The sequence below is a fragment of the Scyliorhinus canicula genome, chromosome 18 (assembly GCF_902713615.1).
Source record: "Scyliorhinus canicula chromosome 18, sScyCan1.1, whole genome shotgun sequence".
Lineage (NCBI taxonomy): Eukaryota > Metazoa > Chordata > Chondrichthyes > Carcharhiniformes > Scyliorhinidae > Scyliorhinus > Scyliorhinus canicula.
Genome location: NC_052163.1, coordinates 23,854,300 through 23,875,253, shown reverse-complemented (window position 1 = coordinate 23,875,253; position 20,954 = coordinate 23,854,300). Strand labels below are relative to the sequence as shown.

At 43.0% G+C, this 20,954-nt stretch overlaps 1 protein-coding gene across 1 annotated transcript; it reads right to left on the bottom strand.

Annotated features, from left to right (window-relative positions):
* Nucleotides 1-11,136: 11,136 nt before the first annotated feature.
* Nucleotides 11,137-17,712, bottom strand: cbx4 (chromobox homolog 4 (Pc class homolog, Drosophila)). Its single transcript, XM_038776399.1, has 5 exons — nucleotides 17,272-17,712; nucleotides 17,116-17,159; nucleotides 16,706-16,771; nucleotides 14,230-14,296; nucleotides 11,137-13,307 (listed from the first exon to the last, which is right to left on the bottom strand). The coding sequence occupies exons 1-5, from the start codon at nucleotides 17,338-17,340 to the stop codon at nucleotides 11,940-11,942; spliced, it is 1,614 nt and encodes a 537-aa protein (XP_038632327.1). The 5' UTR covers nucleotides 17,341-17,712; the 3' UTR covers nucleotides 11,137-11,939.
* Nucleotides 17,713-20,954: the final 3,242 nt, after the last annotated feature.

The window sequence follows — 20,954 nt, the reverse complement described above, 5'->3', positions numbered from 1 at the left end:
AGGCGCGGCAAACGCAATCTGTGGGACCCGGTGTGTGTATGTGTTCTTTTAAGGAATTCCCACTTCACAAATTGGAAAAGAATGAAAATAGGTCGATTCCTTTCCCCATCGGGAACTTTATAAAAAAGTCCACTATTGAAAAGATTAGAGTATTGGCAAAAAAACAGGTCACTGTTAAATAGTTGGTGGTGAGATTTATTTTGTATAAAAGCCGTGTGATGTACCTTCGGTGTTTACAGATTCATTCCAAATAAACCCTGAATCTCCCCCCCCCCCCCCCCCCACCCCCGAATTCCTGCAACACCCCGGGGTCCTCCCCCCGCTTCCACTGAGGAAGAAACGGAATTCAGCCATTAATGCATATTGTAACCTGTCTGTATCTGAATGATAGTTGAACAAAGCCAGCTGTAATTCTGTACACAGATGGAAATACACCACAAGTCAGTCAGTATCCGAAACAGAAAGACCTTGCTAACCGTCCAGACTGATGGACGGATCCCCCCCCCCCCCCCCAACAAATAAATCCGCCCGGGATTTCCTGGAGTTTCTGTTAAATTTCCAGCTCCACGTGTGGTCTTCCAGTCTGCACTGGCACTTTTCTTTCCTATTTATTCCACGTGGGAGCGTTTCATTAAAGATATAATTCAATGTGACAAAAATGTAAAATATTACAATAGAGCCTGTGTGCATTACAATAGGTGTATGTGTTTTAGAGGTTTATTGTGACTAACTTGGTTCATAAGAAAGTAGATATTTTCTGATGTCCATTCGCTAACATTACTGCTGCAGATAATCATGTTCTCCCACCAACTCCTTCAGAGGTCTCTCAGATCTCTGAAATCTTTTTAGAAGTTAAACTCTATCCTCCTGTCTGAGCTGTCTCCGCCCTACTAAGGTCTGTGCTCTCTCCAGGTGAACTTCTCCAGAGTATTAAACCGCCCTTGCCAAGCTGGGGGGGGGGGGGGGGGGGGGGCTTATTTGTGTGCTCAGGGTCGGCGTAGCTGCAAATTCCCAACTGTTTGCCAGGATGTTCCACGCTGCTACTCCCAAAAAGGTAGGAAATACACGCGATTGAGCAATCAATCCCAGCAGGGGCCAAAGTGCAGCGGTTACTGAGGTTTTACACACGGTATGGCAGCCTTCCAATTGTTTAGCAAACTGACATTCCCGCTTCCCCTTTCCGACTTTTTAACTAAACTTTCCATTACTCTTGTGGAAGTGGCCACTTGCAATGGTTATGCACAGGTAAACCAATGTAATACAGGTAAACCAGTACAGGTAAATCAATGTAATACAGGTAAACCAATGCAGGATAACCAATACAGGTAAACCAATGTAGTGCAGGTAAACCATTGTTATACAGGTAAACCAACACAGGTAAAGCAATGTAATACAGGTAACCCAATGCAGGATAACCAATACAGGTAAACCATTGTTATACAGGTAAACCAACACAGGTAAATCAATGTAATACAGGTAAACCAATGCAGGATAACCAATACAGGTAAACCATTGTTATACAGGTAAACCAACACAGGTAAATCAATGTAATACAGGTAAACCAATGCAGGATAACCAATACAGGTAAACCATTGTTATACAGGTAAACCAACACAGGTAAATCAATGTAATACAGGTAAACCAATGCAGGATAACCAATACAGGTAAACCATTGTTATACAGGTAAACCAATACAGGTAAATCAATGTAATACAGGTAAACCAATGCAGGATAACCAATACAGGTAAACCAATGTAGTGCAGGCAAACCATTGTTAGACAGGAAAACCAACACAGGGAAACCAATATAGGTAATCCAATGTAATACAGGTAAACCAGTGCACAGCACATATACAGTCTACTTGAGGCGTGCATTCATTGGAGACAGGCAGCATATTACAGAGGCATACACAATATACTTCCACCACATTTATAAAATATACATCGTTATACAGATATCGCACGAGGACAGTGCAAAGTTGCGCTGGTTAGGTGGATTGGCGATGCGAAATTACTGCTTAGTGTCGAAAGTTTAGGTGGGGTTACGGGATTTCAGGGGTAGGATGGGGGAGTGTGGCTAGGTAGAGTGCTCTTTCGGAGGGTCGGTGCAGACTCGATGGGCCGAATGGTCTCCTTTTGCACTGTAGGGGTTCTATGATTCTATGAACAAATGTGCAAACAGCGCAGAAGCACAGCACACAACATATATGATTTAGATATACTGTGCCTGTCAACGTCAGTTTGGCTCAATTTTTTGACTGATCATAAAGCAGTGGGTTCAAGCCCCACTCTTACACGTAATCCATCAATAGGATCAATGAGTTAACTGCCACGATAGATATCAAACCCCTTGGTTGAGATGTGGACATCGACGTCTTTGCTTGTCCAGGTTCGACATCTCTGGTACTATTTGAAGGCAAACAAAGGATTGCCCCAGTGGTCAATGCTCTTCCCTCAACTAGTATCACTAACAAATATTAACTGGTCAGTTATCGCTCTGCAGCTGTGCGAGCAATAGTGGCCACCTTCCTTATACAATGATGGTTGGTTACCACTGGATAGTAACTCGCATTTGAAACACTTTCTGAAACCAGAAAATGCGACATAAAATGTAGCATCATCCATCCAGCCCCAGTATTTTAGAACAAAGTTATAAACCATGTCAAGGCAAAGCTTAAAGTGCAGGATGTCACCAAATTGGGAAAAGCTAAAAAGACCGGGTAAATCGTGAGATCAAATGTTGGATTTTGAAAGGCTGAATATTTCAGAAGGATGGATGGCGGATCAGGTAATTACTTCCACAACAGAGGTGCTTGGAAAGATTTACATATTCCTCGCACTGTGTACAGATAAACAGTATGTCAATGTCACATAATATGGTGGTTCTGGATTTCAGCACAGTGGATTTCAGGAAGGACTCAGATCATCCTTAAAGGTTTACTTCCTGCTGTGAGGAAACGACGGTAGACCATTTTCACGAGCACTGATCATAACAGTAATGATAAAGCAGAGAAGTACAAAAATGTTAGAATGTAGAGAGCTTGGAGGTTGAAAGTGAAGGAGGCCGTAGGGATCACGCACCAGTTGAAAACCTATCTATTGTATCCTGTCAAAGAATCTGTGAGCCAAGCCTTCCCGAATATGAGAGCAGTATTTAAGTCTTACAAAGACAAGGCACTTGTGCCCAGCAAAACTGAAAGTACTGGAAAATCTCAGCAGGTCTGAGCATATGTGGAGAGAGAGAACCGATCTAACAAACCAGAGAGAGCTGAGGAAGAATCATTTTCTCTCTCTCCACAGATGCTGTCAGACCTGCTGAGATTTTCTGTCTCTGTTTCAGATTCCAACATCTGCTGTAAGTTTCTTTTATCTAGGCATTTGTACAGTTGGGTTGTTGAACAAAAATACGTTTGGGACTTTAAAGAAGGAACAGCTTCTGAAGACAGTTTTGGTAATTGTGAAGATTGGTGGATATAGAGGTCGGAAGATATTACTGAGGCAAACTATATTAATGGATGAAGAAGGACAAATGATAGTGTCATCAGAGGCAGAAAGAGCACAAATCATCAGCTGCATCACAGCGAGAAGGATGCAGACAAGAAGAAACAGGATAAGTATTCACATAAGTTTTGCTCGTGTCCATAATGATGGTAACTTGTTTAAAGGTCCATGGTGCTAAACTCTTTCAAAGACTTTGGAGATAGCTAAGGGAATAACATTATTTCCCAAAGTATTCAGGACGATAGTTCCAGAGGTGCATGGCATAGGTGACAAGGTCACAGGTGTATTGCTGTGATCATGTATTGGATCAGAACTTCGAACAGAGCAGTTAAGGGGTAAATTGGGGGGTAATTATGATTTACAATTAGAAACGCTGAAAGTATCAGTTTCAGGGTAATTTAGTAGAGATTAGAAGTGATACAATGAACATGGTCAAATTTCCAATGAGAAAGGAATAGGGCAGAGAATAAGAGATTGGAAAGATGATGTAGAACAAGGAACACGCCTCCTGCAGACAATGGGATGGACTCCAGTGGGAGCAAAAGGATGATATTCCAACAGACAAATGAAGAAGAAAACTTGATGTTAATCTTGGTGGCTGAGCTGTATCTATAGAAGATGTCAACAGATTTCAAGTCGGCAGGTTTCAGGCAGATTAAGCTGCCAGAAGCAATGAACTGTAGATTGGCAAGCATTAATTACATCAAATGTGACCTTATGTGACATTACAATATACAGCATACTTCATCTCTCATATATAGTATACCACAGATAAATATTGAGTACAAATATATAGAATACCACAGATACACAGTATGTCTCAGATATAGTTTACTGCATTTGTACCTCAGATATACTATGCATTTTAAATATACAAATGATTAATGTATGGTACCTGCAAATATAGTTCAATGCTCTGATATAGCCAGAGGGCTGTGGCTGCTCAGTAGTTCAGTATATTCAAGATAGAGGTTGATAGATTTGGGGTACTAAGGGGATTCAGGTGGGTAGATGGCGACAGGTTTGGGGTTGGGGTAGAAAGATGCAAAAGCTTCGAAGGGACAAACCCCATTCCTGTCCCTAATTCGGAGGTTCTTATACATTTACGACAGCTACACTGGAGTAAACGTTTCCTAATCGGGTAATGACTGTCTCACTTTCTACCTGGAGTTCAATTCACAGAATTTGAGAATATTCTGGCAACTGCGCTCTGGCTACATCATTGATTTTTTTCCCAGGCATTTCAGAGATCGCTTGCTTTCTAGGTCGGTCCTGTTTATTTTCCAAAGGGAATTTTTAAAAAGCCTGACACCTGAATTTTCTATGGCATTAAGATGTGGAATGAATTAAATCGTTTCTCTACAGAGATGATGCAAAGTCAAATCGGAATCACGGCAGCTTTCCGCCACACAATTGTTTGTGAATGGTTTCGTTGCCTGTGTGACCATGGGGTGCGGTTAATTTTGGGGGAAGGTTACCGTCCTTGAGGGTGGCGTGGCGATTCTGTTATTGAAAAGGGGGGGAGCTGGGAGGTTTGCTGTGGCGTTGATAATGATCATTTGTAATGAATCGTGAATGTAAATGCTGAAACGTCCACTGTGTTTGAGAAGGATCACTATATGACAAGAAAGAATCGAGGACAAATGCCTGGACATCTAAATCGCCTTTCAAAGCTGTACTATTTTTAATTTAGAACAAGCCAACCTCCGCCGCCTCACAGCATTCACTCAGATCATTTTACAAACCTTCACAAAAGGCACCGTGAAAAGAGGTAGCTTTGGAAGGACATATTTGTAGCAGATACCGATTGGGGGGGAAATAAAGGATGAAATAAGTTAACAGCCATCATACATGGCTGGAGATGGAAAGATTAAAGCCAAGCTGCCGCGGAGCTAGACGGCCATTGTTCCACTGTATTGGAATTCGCGGTTTCTGTATCACACTCTCAGCAAAACAGCAGAGTAGATCATTGCTGGAGAGATCGTTTCATTAATATTCCGAATCAGGTGCGGTATATTTATGTGCGGTTTATCACAGAGCAGCTCCCTGAGTCTTTGCCTGGTCCGAAAGCCTCGTTATTCTGGAGTCACGATTGCAGACAGACACTCAGAGAGCGGAATATGGCGGCCGACCTTCCAATACAATCCGAGTGTGAGCAACAGGGACATCGGCAGCGAACTTACTTCAGGTCTGAACCTGCAAAATAAAGGTCATTTCTGCAAAGGGTAACGTTAGCTGGGTATTATCTCGGCTGGGGCACGTTTCCCCTAATACATCAGCTCTGACCCCAGTTAGGTGGGTCTCCAGATTAGAGGAGCTGAGATGATTCTAGATTGGGAATTGCTTTTAATGAGTTTGTTAGGGGGGAGGTGGAGTGCAATATTGCCAGGACAGGGGTCTACACTGGGGATGGCTAATTGAACCGTGCAATAAGAACAGCATGTCTAAAACATCTGGGCTACACCAAGGAGAGTGATGCTTGTTTTTTTTTGGGGGGGGGGGGGGGGGGTCCTCTCAGTGGGGAATACAATGATTCATCACCTCAGTGTGAACGCTTAAATTGTGAATTTGATCGGGGAAAGATGCCGTCTGTTTATTTTTTTTACAGAGAGGGAGGAGACTGGGATCAAAACAGAAAGTGCTGGGAAACCCCAGCAGGTCGGGCAGCGTCTATGGAGAGAGAATGGGGAGTCAGCGATTGGAGTGCAGTATGAATCTTCTTGGGAGAGTAGTCGGACGCTAGTTTACAGGCGCGTCTTCAAACGGTTAGAATAGCAGCTGGAAATGAGTGTGGGGGGCAGTAAATGTTGTTTGGGGACAATGGATAAAGATACATTTGCCGTTCACCTGGAAGGGTGAAGTATAAAAGGGTTAGATGGGCTGAACGGCTGGTGCATTGGAGAGAATGGGTGACGTAGAACCTTCCAGGCTCATAGCCTTGCGGGTATCCGCTGTTCCCCACCCGGGGGGGTTGGCGGGGATTGTTCCTGTCCCTCATTTCAGCCAATATTTGACCAACCTCGCGTGTGCTCTGTCTCTGATTCCCCTCCATTGCAGCAATTAGCGCTCTCAACACAGCCACGCAATTCCGCACAAACTAGTCCAGGAAATGTTTATAATTTACACCTCCCCCCCAATCCGGCCAACACTCCCGGGTCATTTGACTTGCCTTCTGTGGGATGCCCGTGTCCGAATTGACTGCACGGGACTCCTGAAAACGTGTTGATGTCACCTTAGAAAATTAAATGTGGAGTTCTGAATTATGCAACCAGAGTAACCGCATGACATTGAGCAACCGGCTTTCCTCCACCGGCTTTACTTCATTTAATCCCCGGCGTCGAAAGCAATACTTGCCAAAATCCATTTTATTACTGAACATTTGAAGGGAACGATTATATTGAATTAAGAAATGCTTCTGTGGGTAGATTTTGGCTTAAATGGGTTTAAACGACGTGCTAAAGACACAATGAATACTGTATCCACATTGCTTCGTTTTGTAACGTCCACAATCATTCTCTGCCCCATTGGAGCTATGCCTTAAGAACATTAAAATCAAAAATCTCCTGAAACAATACTTTGGATTGGATTAAAATATCCAAGAGTTTATTCAAGAATTGTACAGAAAGTCTTTGTCAGATACATTAACACTAGTCAAATATACACATACTCAAACATGCGTACACAGTGATTTGCTTGAAAGATGATCGCTTGAGTGTTGAGAAGTGTGTGTGCTAGTGTCGGTCTGGAAGTCCAGCTGGAATACTCAGAAACTGCTGAGAATGCAGCGTTTATATTTCCCAAGCCAGAGACGAGTCACGTTTGTAACAGAAGTGTGTGTGGCAGTTGTTTCTTTCCACCAAACAGTGTTAAATTTTCTTCCCAGCAGTAACCTTGGTAATTAACTTCACCTTCCTTACAATCTCTGAACGTTCTGCCGCCTCTCGTCTGAATTTCCACCTCATCCCCAAAAAGGCTTTTCCGATTGTTCATGTACCAACTGGAAAACCGGATTATACTGCCTTCACCTGTTCCACTGGAAGATTAGATGATACTGCCTTCACCCGTTCCACTGGAAGATTAGGTGATACTGCCTTCACCTGTTCCACTGGAAGCTTAGGTGGGGCTGTTTAGCTCACTGGGCTAAATCACTGGCTTTGAAGGCAGGCCAGCAGCACGGTTCGATTCTCGTAACAGCCTTCCCAAACAGGCGCCGGAATGTGGCGACTAGGGGCTTTTCACAGTAACTTCATTTGAAGCCTACTCGTGACAATAAGCGATTTTCATTTCATTTCATTTTCATACTGTCGTCACCTGTTCCACTGGAAGATTAGGTGAATCTGCCTTCACCCGTTCCACTGGAAGATTAGGTGAATCTGCCTTCACCCGTTCCATTGGAAGGTTAGGTGAATCTGCCTTTACCAGTTCAACTGGAACACTAGGTGATTCTGTTTTCTCCAGTTCAACTGGAAGATTAGGTGATACTGTCTTCACCCGTTCCACTGGACGATTAGGTGAATTTGCCTTCACCAGTCCAACTGGAAGACTGGGTGATTCAGTTTTCACCAGTTTAACTGGGAGTATAGATGATTCAGTCTTCATCTGTTCCATTGTAAGATTAGGTGAATCTGCCTTCACCCGTTCCACTGGAAAATTAGGCGATACTGTCTTCACCGGTTCCACTGGAAGATTAGGTGATACTGTCTTCACCGGTTCCACTGAAAGATTAGGTGGTACTGTCTTCACCGGTTCCACTGGAAGATTAGGTGGTACTGTCTTCACCGGTTCCACTGGAAGATTAGGTGATACTGTCTTCACCGGTTCCACTGAAAGATTAGGTGGTACTGTCTTCACCGGTTCCACTGGAAGATTAGGTGAATCTGCCTTCACCAGTTCAACTGAAAGACTGGGTGATTCTGTTTTCACCAGTTCAACTAGATGATTAGGTGATTTTCTCTTCACCCGTCCAACTGCAAGACTAGGTGATACTGTCTTCACTAGTTCAATTGGAAGATTAGGTGATTCTGTCTTCACCAGTTCAACTTGAAGACTGGGCGATACTGCCTTTACCAATTCAACTGGAAGATTAGGTGATACTGCATTCACCAATTCAACTGGAACTAGGTAATTCTGAAAATGAAAAAAAATGAAAATGAAATGAAAATCGCTTATTGTCACAAGTAGGCTTCAAATGAAGTTACTGTGAAAAGCCCATAGTCGCCACATTCCGGCGCCTGGTGAAGACTGAATTCTGTCTTCACCAGTTCAACTTGAAGACTGGGTCATACTGCCTTCACCAATTCAACTGGAAGATTAGGTGACACTGCATTCACCAATTCAACTGGAAGATTAGGTGACACTGCATTCACCAGTTCAACTTGAAGACTGGGTGATACTGCATTCACCAGTTGAAGTGAAAGTTCAGATGGGTCTGCATTCACCAGTTTAACTGGAAGATTAGGTGAATCTGTCTTCACCAGTTCAACTAGATGATTGGGAGATATTTTATTAACCAGTTCAAACCCAGCTCGAATCTTGGTGAGACAATTGGAATAGAACAAATTCACAAGCTATTTTTAGCACTACACTATGTACAGTGTCGGGGTGGCGGGAGATTATTGGTGAAAAAGCAAATCCCGGATAAAGGAAGAGGGTGCCATTTGTTTTATGGTTAGGAATCGCATGTTTGTATCGTCTCCACGCTGTTTATACGGTTCTTTATTAGCAGTATGCACCGAATGTGAACATACAATGGATGCAATTGTCCAAAGCGTTTTGCTTCGCATAAAATGGTTGGCAGCTCTGCAGTTTTCTAATCAGAAATCAATGTCGCGTCTCTTCCAAAAGGAAGTACTGGAGGTAATGTTCAGAGACGACTCAACAACGTGGACACACTTCCGTCAGAAAATACTCAAAGGCGGGTACAGGCTTTTATCAGAGAGTACTCTAAGGCGTGTACACATGTCTGTCAGTCTCACAACATGATTTAGTGTGTCATTATCAAATATGTATTGGTTTTTCAAAGGCGAATGGTAGGAGATTTCTAGTGTGTTGGGAATTCTTAGTCTTCCAATAGTTGTCTCTCAGACTGCAGAGATCCTATCATAAGCTCTTAGGAGTCGAATATATAGACTGCATCCTTATTTTCATTAGTTTTCAGTTTTCTCAAACTACTAATGTTGGTGGGTTTCGGTGTTCATGTTTAAGATTTATCAAGCACAATCATGAAAAGAACCCTCTGCAAATCTCCTGATGCAGGAGGTTTAAACAGAACGAGCCAGCAAATAAGATGTGTACGCGTGTATAGAGGATCGTGATGCCTAGGGAGTCAGGTTGTCCAAGGTTAGGAGCCACAGGTTGATCCTCAGACCCTGCTGTTAGATACGTCTTGCCTATTCTCTACCTTTTCAGTTTGAATTACTTTGGGTGACAGCATTTGTCTCGTTCAGACGATGGAAATCCAGACCATTTCTCCACACCAAACCACTGAGGAACTCAACTAAGTATTTTCCATTGGTCTGACACGGAATGTTCATTCGTTCCTTCTAGAGAACGTATCTGAAGACGGAAAACGGTGACACAGGTCGGCAAAGGCCAGACTTAGGTACTTCCAAGCATCTATAGAGACGTTTCTGGAGTATACACAGCTGAATCCATGCTGGCAAGATCTCGCTGCTCGTCCACGTTATAGCCAGCTCTCAGTTAACTGGGACGATGTACCTAGATCTTCCAAGCTTAATACCGCATAGGCCACGCCTGCTTGGTCAGTCAGTAACAGCATCTTGAAATACTCCCAAACCCAGTCAATTGTTATGTCTGCCAGAAGTTATCTACCGATTGCAGCCTCCTAGGCGTCTCCTCCTGGTACCAACTTGACATCAAATAGCTCTCTTACTTCCCTCTCCCTGTTAGGTCATCTGACCAAATTCGGTTTCACTTCTTGGATTTCCAAAACGTATCCGGACTGTTAAAGTTTAGAGAAGTTCACAATGTGCTCAATAACATTACCTCAAACCACGAACTCTTTGTACTAAAACTGCTTAGCCTTTCATTTACTAGTATAGAGTGGAAACGACATAATAATATCCTCTTTTTGAGACGGCGCTTGAATTTACTTTTTAAAAAAAGCTTTCTGGTCCTAAATCATCTCCATAATCACAGATGGCCACTTACCCAGTTCCTATCTATAGCACTGGTCTAAAGGAGAATAGGTGTCTTGAAACTCTAAAATTACCTTTGCAAAACCCCAAAAAAACCCTTTCTGTTCTTGGATCCATATTTACAATGCAAAGTGGGGATTAATGCGATATTTGGTTTTAAAGGCAGTTTGACGACCAGTTGGGTAAAGCTGGCCCTGTTCGAGATTAAGACAGTCATGTATTTCCATAATTGCGTTTCTCAGATTAAAAAAATATACCCTGAGTGGTGCCCCAAAGGGTAACAATCACTTTGATGGCGTAGTCTGTGAAGCAACATTCCTGGGTCAGAGGCCTGAAGGGTAATGTTACTTTGAAGTAGTTATTTCACTCCAAGTCACAGGATGTTGCCTCCTTGGCTATTTTAATCTGCACAGTTTGTCAATGTGTCACATATCAAACTGCGGTTTCCGAGAAATGACGCCAGCTGGTAACCACAGCTACACGCAGTATGACTTATTTTAATATAAAAAAAATGTTGCTTTAAAATATCTGTGTGCGATTTCAAAGGAAACTGGAGAGTTTCATCATTTCATTCACGCAGAAATAGTATCTGAGTCCTTCGAGAGAGTAGCTTCACGGTGACACTACATTGACTTCTGTGTTGCGCGGCACGAATTAATAATATGACTCAAGTCTTATTTCATAGAATTTCTATTCACTGTTCGCTGGTAATAAGAAACGCCAAATCAAAAATGGCGTCTCGGAGATACAAAACAGAATATCCACATTCTTCCATTATCTTAGTGACTGTCGCTCTCCTGCAACAGCGAATCCGGTGTTTTAAAGGCGTTTTCACATATTTACATTGAAGCACGAAAAAAATACATTTCTATCATAGCAGCACAACCTCGGCAGCTTCAGAAATATCAAACAGACAGGAAATACAAAGAATCTGCACATTTAAATAGCACACATATTATCACAAATATTCATTATATCTGACACTGGATTAAAAATTGAAATAATGTATCAAACATCCAATAATGTGGTTTTATTATTTAAGATTTTGCTTTAAAAAAATTAAAAATCCAGATTTAAGGAAGCAATTTATTCGGTACCCTTTACTGACGGTCTGTCCAGCTTAACTCCAGACACATATTCATTCACCTCTACATATTTCATGTGCCCGTGTATAAATAAAATTGCACAGATCTGAACTGTTCAATGTCAAGAAGGGAGATTTGGGTTAAAGAGTGGGTTGACTCCACACATCTCGCTTTTCCAAATGCGCCTGAGGTTCCCTTCACACCTTTACATATTCCTTAAATGTCACCGTCAGGCAGTTGGCCGTGACATCTGTGATGATCAGATTGCCCAGGTAAGGTTTGAGGCCAGTCCAGGGGTACTGCTGCTCTGCCCGCGCCCTACCGTCTCTCTCCTCAATCTCCGGTTGCTGGCCCGCCGCTTTCTGAGGCTCGGGCCTGGCCCTGACACAGCTCAGATCGATTGGCTGCTCGGGGTTTGAGTCCAAAGTGCCCTGGACGCCGCCTTCACTGTGATAAGGCTCCGGCAGCTCGGCCAGCTCCTCTTGTTCTAGCTGCACGGCGCTGCCCGGCACGCTGATGCTTCGGCATGTGCTGGGCTTTTTGGCCTCTTTCTCCGCGACAGGTTCGGACAGGTAGCGTTTCCTGGACTTGGGCAGTTTAGAGTATAAGCCATCCCTTCTGGACACCTCCGAGTCAGCAGCCCATCGCACTGGGGCTGGCTGTTCACCTTGCTCCTGCACACAGGCTTCCTTCCGAGTCCTCAGCTCTCCCCCACTCCCTACCTCCTTACTGCCTCTGTCGCCTCCCACCCCGTTCAGATTTCTATTGCGCGATGCAGCGGCCCCCAAAGTTCGGAGATAGCCATTCTGATCGGCCTCTGCCTCTTTGTTTCCATTCCGGGTCTTCGTGGCCTCCGCACACCCATTGGCACCATTCCTCTCCCCGCCCCTGTCCGCCCTTTCCTCCGCTGCCATGGTTTTGCCATGTCCATTTTTAACTATCCACAACTCCCGGTCTCCAGCCCTGCTGGTCACTGCCTCATTCCCGCCTTCCCCGCTCTTACTGTGTTTGTCCTTCGCCGACTGCATCCCATTATCCATGTATTTACTCATGACTATTACAATCCTACCGTTCTTGTTTTTGTTTTTCACTATTTTCATTCTGCCATTCATGCCGTTGCTTTTCACACTTTCCTTGGCCAGTTCTGGCCCGCTGCCCAATTTCCAATCCATCTCCTTGACTTCAGGTTTCTCGGCGCCCACAGCGTGGGAGTGGCCCCCATTCTTCAGCAAACTGGGCTGTGCCTCCTGCTCCTGAAGAGTTGGATGTTGCTCCTGGTTTACTTCAGTCTCGCTCCGGTGGGGGTCGCCCTGCTGATTGGGGTACATGATGTCCGGTTGGTAATGGTGATGTTTTTTGCTGTTTAGCTGGTAGTAATGTTTAGTGGCTTGATGCTGACGCTGTTCCTCGCTGTTGCACGGTTTGTACTGGTGGAGCCTTTTACTGTTCAGTTGGTATTGACGTTTGATGGGCAGCTGTTGGATATCGTTCTTCGACCGCTCTTCATCCACATTAGGATCCTGCAGCTCGGAAGGAACATTCGAGCGCCGAGCAAAAGCTGGTAGCTGCAAATCGAGAATAAATAGGTGAGTATGATTTGGGTTTCAAATTCTGGTAAGTAACCAATTCATTATGAGGCAAGACTACAGCTTAAATCTCTAGAGCACTTATTTGTTTACCCAGTGAACACTGAAATGGGCGTTTTGCCTCTCTGTCACCTCCTAGCGCAAGGCCCAAATAGGATAGGTTTATATTTCCACCTTTGTCTGTTTCACTTCACTCCCTGGAAGATTCCATTCCCAGCTGAGGGGAGGCAAGGTCGATTCCATTCTCAATAGGTTTTACATACTTAGGAGGAACCGGTGTGGTGAGCCAACCTTCAGTTTCCAAGCATTTGGCTACCACTAGATCCCAACAGTTACCAATCTATTCAACTGTGAACCCCAAACATTCTTCAACATCAGCCTGAAATTAGCCTCCCTGAAGAGGAATGTTGCTTTGGGTTAGTTACTGTCAACATTGCTTTGGGTACTCACTATTTATTAATGAATACATTGAAAAATGAACTTGTGCCTGGCTGTTTTAGATGCATGTTATATGACTGAATATTGCAAATTTGGAACGTTAACATTTTGGTAGGATGAAATCTACTATTTAAACGTAATTTATATGTTATTTTCAATACAATGTTCCAGATATAACATAAACACAGTTACATTTATACTCAAATTTGCATCTGTTTTCTTAAGTCTATTTATGCCTTTCAACAGCACGCTCCCTTGTGCTCTAGGAGCTGTGTCAACATTACTTTATAATGTTACACTGACATTTGCACAATTGCCTGCTCCAAGTAGGTATACAGTTTGGCCGAGAATATATTTGTCAAACTGAATTCAATTGACGACATGAAGCCAAGCAGTATGCGACAGATTACTCCAATCTGGTTCATATTTAGCACACAAATGAGCATTAGACAGATGATATTACCTGAACCAGTAGGTGTTTGGGTTTGGGTCCTCGCTTACGATAGCCCATTGACTGCTCTTGTCTTTCCCTGTAGTCATAGTTAAAAAAGAGATTAGCATTAGTCACTTGCAATAATGAAATTACTAATAATTTTTCAGAAATGTCTTCTGTTCCCACCCTCATAAAATCCTGCAATTGGTGGTTGCACTATATTATGATTGTTACCTGTAAGACCATAATATTATTAAACATACTTTTAATTTAAACATTCACTAAATGCTCTGACAATTTCAATTAAACATTTACATTTGCATCGCCAATTAAGTGTTTGGATTGTCACTGATGTTGCAGAATAAAGTTTTACATTTTATTGTCGTAATGGTTTTGGATGGGATGTTACTGACTTAAATTTATACTATCTCCTTTATTAAATGAGTTAATATTAAAAAATTACTATCTACATAATGGATTGTAACAATATTAATGCTTTGTAATCCTTCAGTGAGAGGGCAATCTCAGTAAACATTGTTTTTCACTGGCCAAATATGGGTCCTCAAAAAAATACCTGTGTGATTTAACATGCTCACATATGTAGATTAGCCTTTCTTGTTCCTGTACCTGCACAGGTTGGAAAAGCCACCACTTCTCATTTACTGCTCCTATTCCAGTTTGTTATATGTCTTTCTGTTATTCCTTGTAACATTTTACATACATAAATGGAACATTAATTCATAGTCGCGCTCAAGTATATGGAAGTGTATTCTGAGATTTACTTTGATGTCCAATATAATACATGGGGCCATTATACAGAAATGGCCAGTCAAAATATGAAGCAAATGAACCCCCAACGTAAGTGACATTTATTCATTCCCATCAGTTTGCTATTAATTGTTGTTTTGCTGTAATGTAATGTGCATATCCAAAGCCAAGGGAACAGCTCACTACTTTTCTCTTTGACTCACTTGCATGAATCACAAATATTTTTTGTGACATTTCAAACTATCATTTTGCTGTGCTGTTAAATTAATTTAAGTCAGGATGTAATTAAGCCATTGAACATGCACCATTTGTTTTTGATAATTGATTTTTCTGCATAGGACAACAATGCTCTGTATTAAATCTGACAGTGTGAAACTGTGCTGTTGAATTAATTAAAATCAGACTTTTCCATTCTTACCGCCATCAAAAGACCTCAAATGCAACAGAGCAAGTTCAGTGATACTTTGACAATGGCTACATTGAAAAGTGCACTTGCTATTACTAAAGTTGCTTTTTACACAATGTTTCGGGAATTTCCTGGTGTTAGATGTTCAGTGGCTTGCTCCTGCCACTCAGTCACAATACGCAGAAGTTATTAGTTAGCTAATTTTGATTTGCAACCGCCTTGTAACTGCCAGCAGGGGCAAGAGGATGGTGCAGTTTCAACCGCTGTCCCCCCCCCCCCCCCCCCCCCACTCCCCTTGCCCTGAGGTGTCTCATTAATGCAATCTAAAGGACGATAGTGCAGTGAGATGCAAATATACAAACGTCTTTTAAAAATAACGCGTTTCTGACCACGTCACAAGTCCAATCGAAGGTCTAGTGATAAGCAACTTTCTATCCTCCCATCCTGTCTCACGCAGCCTGACTCCGCTATATTTATTCACATGATTGCAGGCAACCATGGCAACCCCGTGAGCTACTCACCAGTCAGATCGATTATCGTGTAACTAATTAAAAAGGACATCTAACCCTGCGTGTCCTTTCCATTTCTGCAGGTTGCAGCGTGAGGCACAGCAAGCCTTTAAAGTGACACTTGTGCACGAGCAGGTGCAGCGGGGAGCAGAAGTGGAGAGAAGGCCATTTGGAAGCAGGTTACGGCTGGAAGGACGTTCTGTGATCTGACAGCCTAGTACCTCCCTACACGAGTCTCACTTCGGAGATAAATGCACCATCTAGCTACGATGTGTAACATCGCACCAGCTCTTACATCACTACTGCAGCAGTGGTTCGAAGCGTTTTTTAAAAAAAACTTTTACATTCCTGCGTCTATTCCGCCGATGTGGCTTCGACATTATTACTGCCGTTTTTAGTTTGCACAATTTAAACTTCAGCAATAGCAGGAAACACACTGGCATTTGATGCTGTAACGCGACCAGCTGATTATCGACCCCAATCCCCCCCCCCCTCCCCCCTCTACCCTTTACTGTAAGGGTGTGTCTTAACTTGACACATTTCACTGTGGATGTGCTCCTGCTAAATCGCTCCTGGTATAGAAGCCGGCTCCTCGGACTCTCTAACAATTCAGACAACATCTATGCTGAAAGCTGCACTGTTCTATTCTGGTTTTATTATGAAACTGTGCAGTCTCTCCACTTTCGGAAGCTCTTGACTTTTGGTCATACGTGTAATGGGCACACACCAAGCGTGTGTTTGTGTGTGTGTGTGGCAGGCTAGTGGCAGAGTTCTTCCCCCCCCCCCCCCCCCCCCACCACCCCAACTCCACCTTTTCACTTACCTGTGCTGGAAAGCCAAGAGCAGGCGAGGGTCCAGGATGTTCTCCTCCGGCTCCCACGTGTTATATCTGCGGAGAAGGCATGAGCAGTTCACTTAAAACCTCTCCAAACACACACACACACACATAAGCGGGAAATTAAGACGAATTTAGTGCTGCCACTCACTCAGGCAATGTGTAGGGGAGGCCATTTTCACTCTATTCATCACACACACTATCACATCTTTCACAGTCCATAAGACATTCCTGGACTCTCTGGCCATTTTAATTTTGTTGGTTATCCACCACCAGAAATTCACCGGTGGCATTTGTCAGAAGGGGAAATTGACAAGACTCTCCCACTATGCACACACTCAGACACTGTTATTTACCTATTTTAAAAAAAAGAGACATGCAAAAAAAATGGGACTCACTTGGGAGACCATCCCCTCCATTTCACCAGGTACTCGACCCTCCCCTGTGGAGAAATAAAGACAGCGGTTCGTCAGCGAAAAGCCAGAGACAGCACTATTGCGGATCAATAACGTGGCGGAATGGGTGAGGAGGTGAGCCGGAGCTGGCCACATTACCTTCCTGATCCGTTTTTTCTCGATGCTCTCCACGGCAAAGACGTGCTCCCCAGCCGCTGGCAACTCCATAACGATGCGAGGAGCTGCACGGGCGCCGCTTGACCTTCTGCTAACTGCAGATCGCTTCACCCCGGAGCTCTCCCCCTGTTGGGGAGGAGGAGGGGAGGGGTGGCGAGTCTGGGTTTGTCTTTCGCTACTCTTATTTTTTTTTGGCACCCTTTCCGAGCGGGATTTTCTGTTCCCCCCCCGCCCCCCCCTCCTCCCCTTGGATCTCCACTCGGTGGTCACAGATCTCTCTCTCTCTCTCTCCCTCCCTCTCCTGCTCACTCTCTGCTGCAAAGCGGAGAACGCACAAACGCAGCAACACAACGCTGTGGCGTCAGGAGCTGGGGCTGTCAATCACCGCAGCCCCGCCTGAGGTCGCAGAATCTAACTACAGCACCAAATACGGGCAAGACGCAGCCTTGTATGGTAATGGCAGAAAGATAAATTCTATTTTTCCAAATTAAGAAAGGACGACACGAAAATGAACGCCAGAAAACGGCGCTCCCCCCTCCCTCCCTCTCACTGATAGTCACCGTTCTCTCGCATCTAAACAATGTAATTCCCCGGGCTCACAGTTCTGTTCCACCGCGATGTGCAAATTTCTTTCGTGTCCTCTTCTAATTGGCTATGCATCGGGCTAGAAATGTCTTGCGTTCTTTGAGAAACCTGCTTCGTTGCTGACATGCATCAAAGCGCGTCACTATTTCATTACATTTTACCCACGACCAGATTGCTAGCCCCCCTGACTCGATCGTTCCTTTATTGTCCGTGCATTTTGCAAAAGTGTAACAGTGCGGTGAGTCAGCTGGAATGGATCAACCCTCCCTCCCTCCCCCTCGCATTCAGCAGATATGATACACGGCCATGGCAATATTCATGATGATAGCACCCTGGTATCATGTCAGTCACTGTCCATTTGTGTCAGTCCTTGTCATTTAGTGCTATCCACTATGGTGGAGGGTTACATGATAGAACCTTTGAAACGAGCGCACAATCCTCTTCCTCGTTCAAAGAGCAACCATAGCTCCTTCTGGAAGGGCATTGCCAATTTCAAGCTGTAACTGGCAGCATTCAGTATCCAACACGGGGAAGCCTACAGGGACAAATACCGGGGGAACAACTTTTACTCTCCTGCCCGCCGGCTTTCTGTTTCACCCACACGAGCAAACATCAGCAACGTCAATCAATCTGTATCGATTGTTCTTTTTGCCCACCCCCACAAGCGCTGTAAAATTAGTTACAAAAAGGCAAACAGTGGGTCGGTATTAAGTTCGAACGGTTGATTGAACTCGTTCTGATATTAGCGCAACTTCCAAGATGTCCACCTCTCTGAGCGTGGATTTTCAAAACCTGCAAAGCTGAAATGAAATAAATCCATTGGCACGCGTTTGAAATGGATGGATTTCAGGCAAACCGCTTGGGAGAGGCAACCTCGTCGCTGGAAAAGCGCAGCTTATCCCATTCACCCCTCCCCATTGCTCCCGATACGTATTTATCAACACTCAAAATGCTACCGGCACAGAATGCCTATATTAGGATATTGGCCACGGACCGAATATGTAACTGGTGTTGCAAACGCCGTGTGCTTTAATGATTAAACATCCTTTCAATTGATTGCAGCACTTAATCGCGATATTTACATGCATTTCACAGAGAGCAGACCATGGAATGACCATCTATTTTGGTGGCCACTTCTAAACCGATTAGGACATTTTATTCGTAGTGGATGACGTGGTGAGAAAAAACTGTTACTCTGTGTGATGGCGGGAAGGGCAGCCATCGCCGCGATTAACACGTGGTCAATGGGCCAAGAGAAGGCTGAACCTTGTGCGTGTTGTTGTAATCATATAAAGTATATCATGTCGTTGTCTTGAAACCTTCTTACTGGCACGGGGCATTCTTTGATATGATTGGTATTCTGCATTCAGAACAACCGAGTCAACGCACCCACACGCGTTACCATAATAAGCCTACTCGTGGTGTGTTCCTGTTGTTTCTCAGGGGAAACATGGACTCATCACCTGAAAGGTTTCCAATCAAAAGATTGAGCTTGCATACAAATAAAAAAACACTTAAAGTGCTGATCACGCATATAATACTACTACAAGCAAAATGCCACGAATGGTCAGCAACTCTTAGTACCAGAATAGTGCAGAGGCCCAGCAATACAAAGGGGTTTGAATTAGCTGTTTTTATTACTCATAGCATATGTTTGTATTTAAGTCAGTAAATGGATTATATGGTTGACACTTACAAATGTATGTTTACATCTCACGGAAACATTTCTTGCAGTTATCCATCTTACACAAAGAACTGAGGACTAGTGAGCTTCAGTATAATCTCAGTGTTTTTTAAGTGTGCTGCATTAATAATGCAATATTCAAACTTGCTAGGGATATTGTAAACTCACTCTGATTACCGATAAATAAATGTAGACTCATTGCAAATCAGATGATCTTCCTCTTCTTGTGACACCTACCAGATGTAGGTAAGCACTTACTCTGTGGTAATTATAATCCAAATGTTGTCATTTTAAATTACTTGTAATAATGATGTAATATTTTGGCTCTGCAACCCTGATATTAGCCTAATTTTGTTTTAGGCACACATATCTTTGCATTAGAATTGAAGGAACAAAAATATTACCATTTCTTAACATTAATGCACATATATTAGGCTGAGCAGACCATTTGAATAGTTATTGCATTCAGATATTTTCTAGTCCATACGCAGCGATACAATTCAGAACTTTTATTTGTAACATTTTTGATGTAGGGATATTGAGTATGAAAGTTAGTCTCAAACAACAGTGTTAGTCAAGTTGAATGTGGAACCATAACATTTGAAGGGAGCCATTTTAGCATTGTTCTCAAGCTTAACTATGCTGGATTGGAAATGATCTCTCGTAAACATATATTTGGCAAAGCATGCATGCATCAATTCATCTTAGTAAATCACAACTTATACATTGTTTATGGTGTTGAAATAACATGGATCCAAGGTTGCAAAATTCCCATACAATTGTATCAGGTGATTTCTGATGAAAAGGAAATGTCATAATCCATGTGAAGTATTGCAGGTCTTCTAAGTTGATACTTATGTTTCGCTTTCTTTCTGTCATTAGCTTTCCATCAATCTTGGGGCTTCTCTTCCCTGTTAAATCTATTAATCTTCAGATTATCTACTAAGAAAGGCATTAAATACAATGTCCAGAGTATGTTAGTTGCTTAATTTATGTAAAATAATAATTGAGACACATGACTTATAAGCAACATAGGTGATTTAATTCTTGAATACTGACTTTCTTTGGCAATGCAATAAGAATGGCTGCTCCCCAATAAATATTCAATTTGAAGCAAGTGCCAACCCAACTCAATAATGTAAAAAAGTATTTCTATTGGACTTTATTTTAACTAAACTTTTCAACTTCCTCAGTTATCATCTTCTAATTTATCAGAATTTCAACAAGGTATGTATGATCATTGGCCCAGGTGATACATATCAGTATCTTAAATACCAAAATATCACATTAATTGTACTTTATATCTTGCTTGCATTTTTAGTTGTTATACAGATTTGTTAATGATTTCAGTAATGGTGTGGTTTAATTCAAAGTTCCCATGTTGACTTTAGTATCA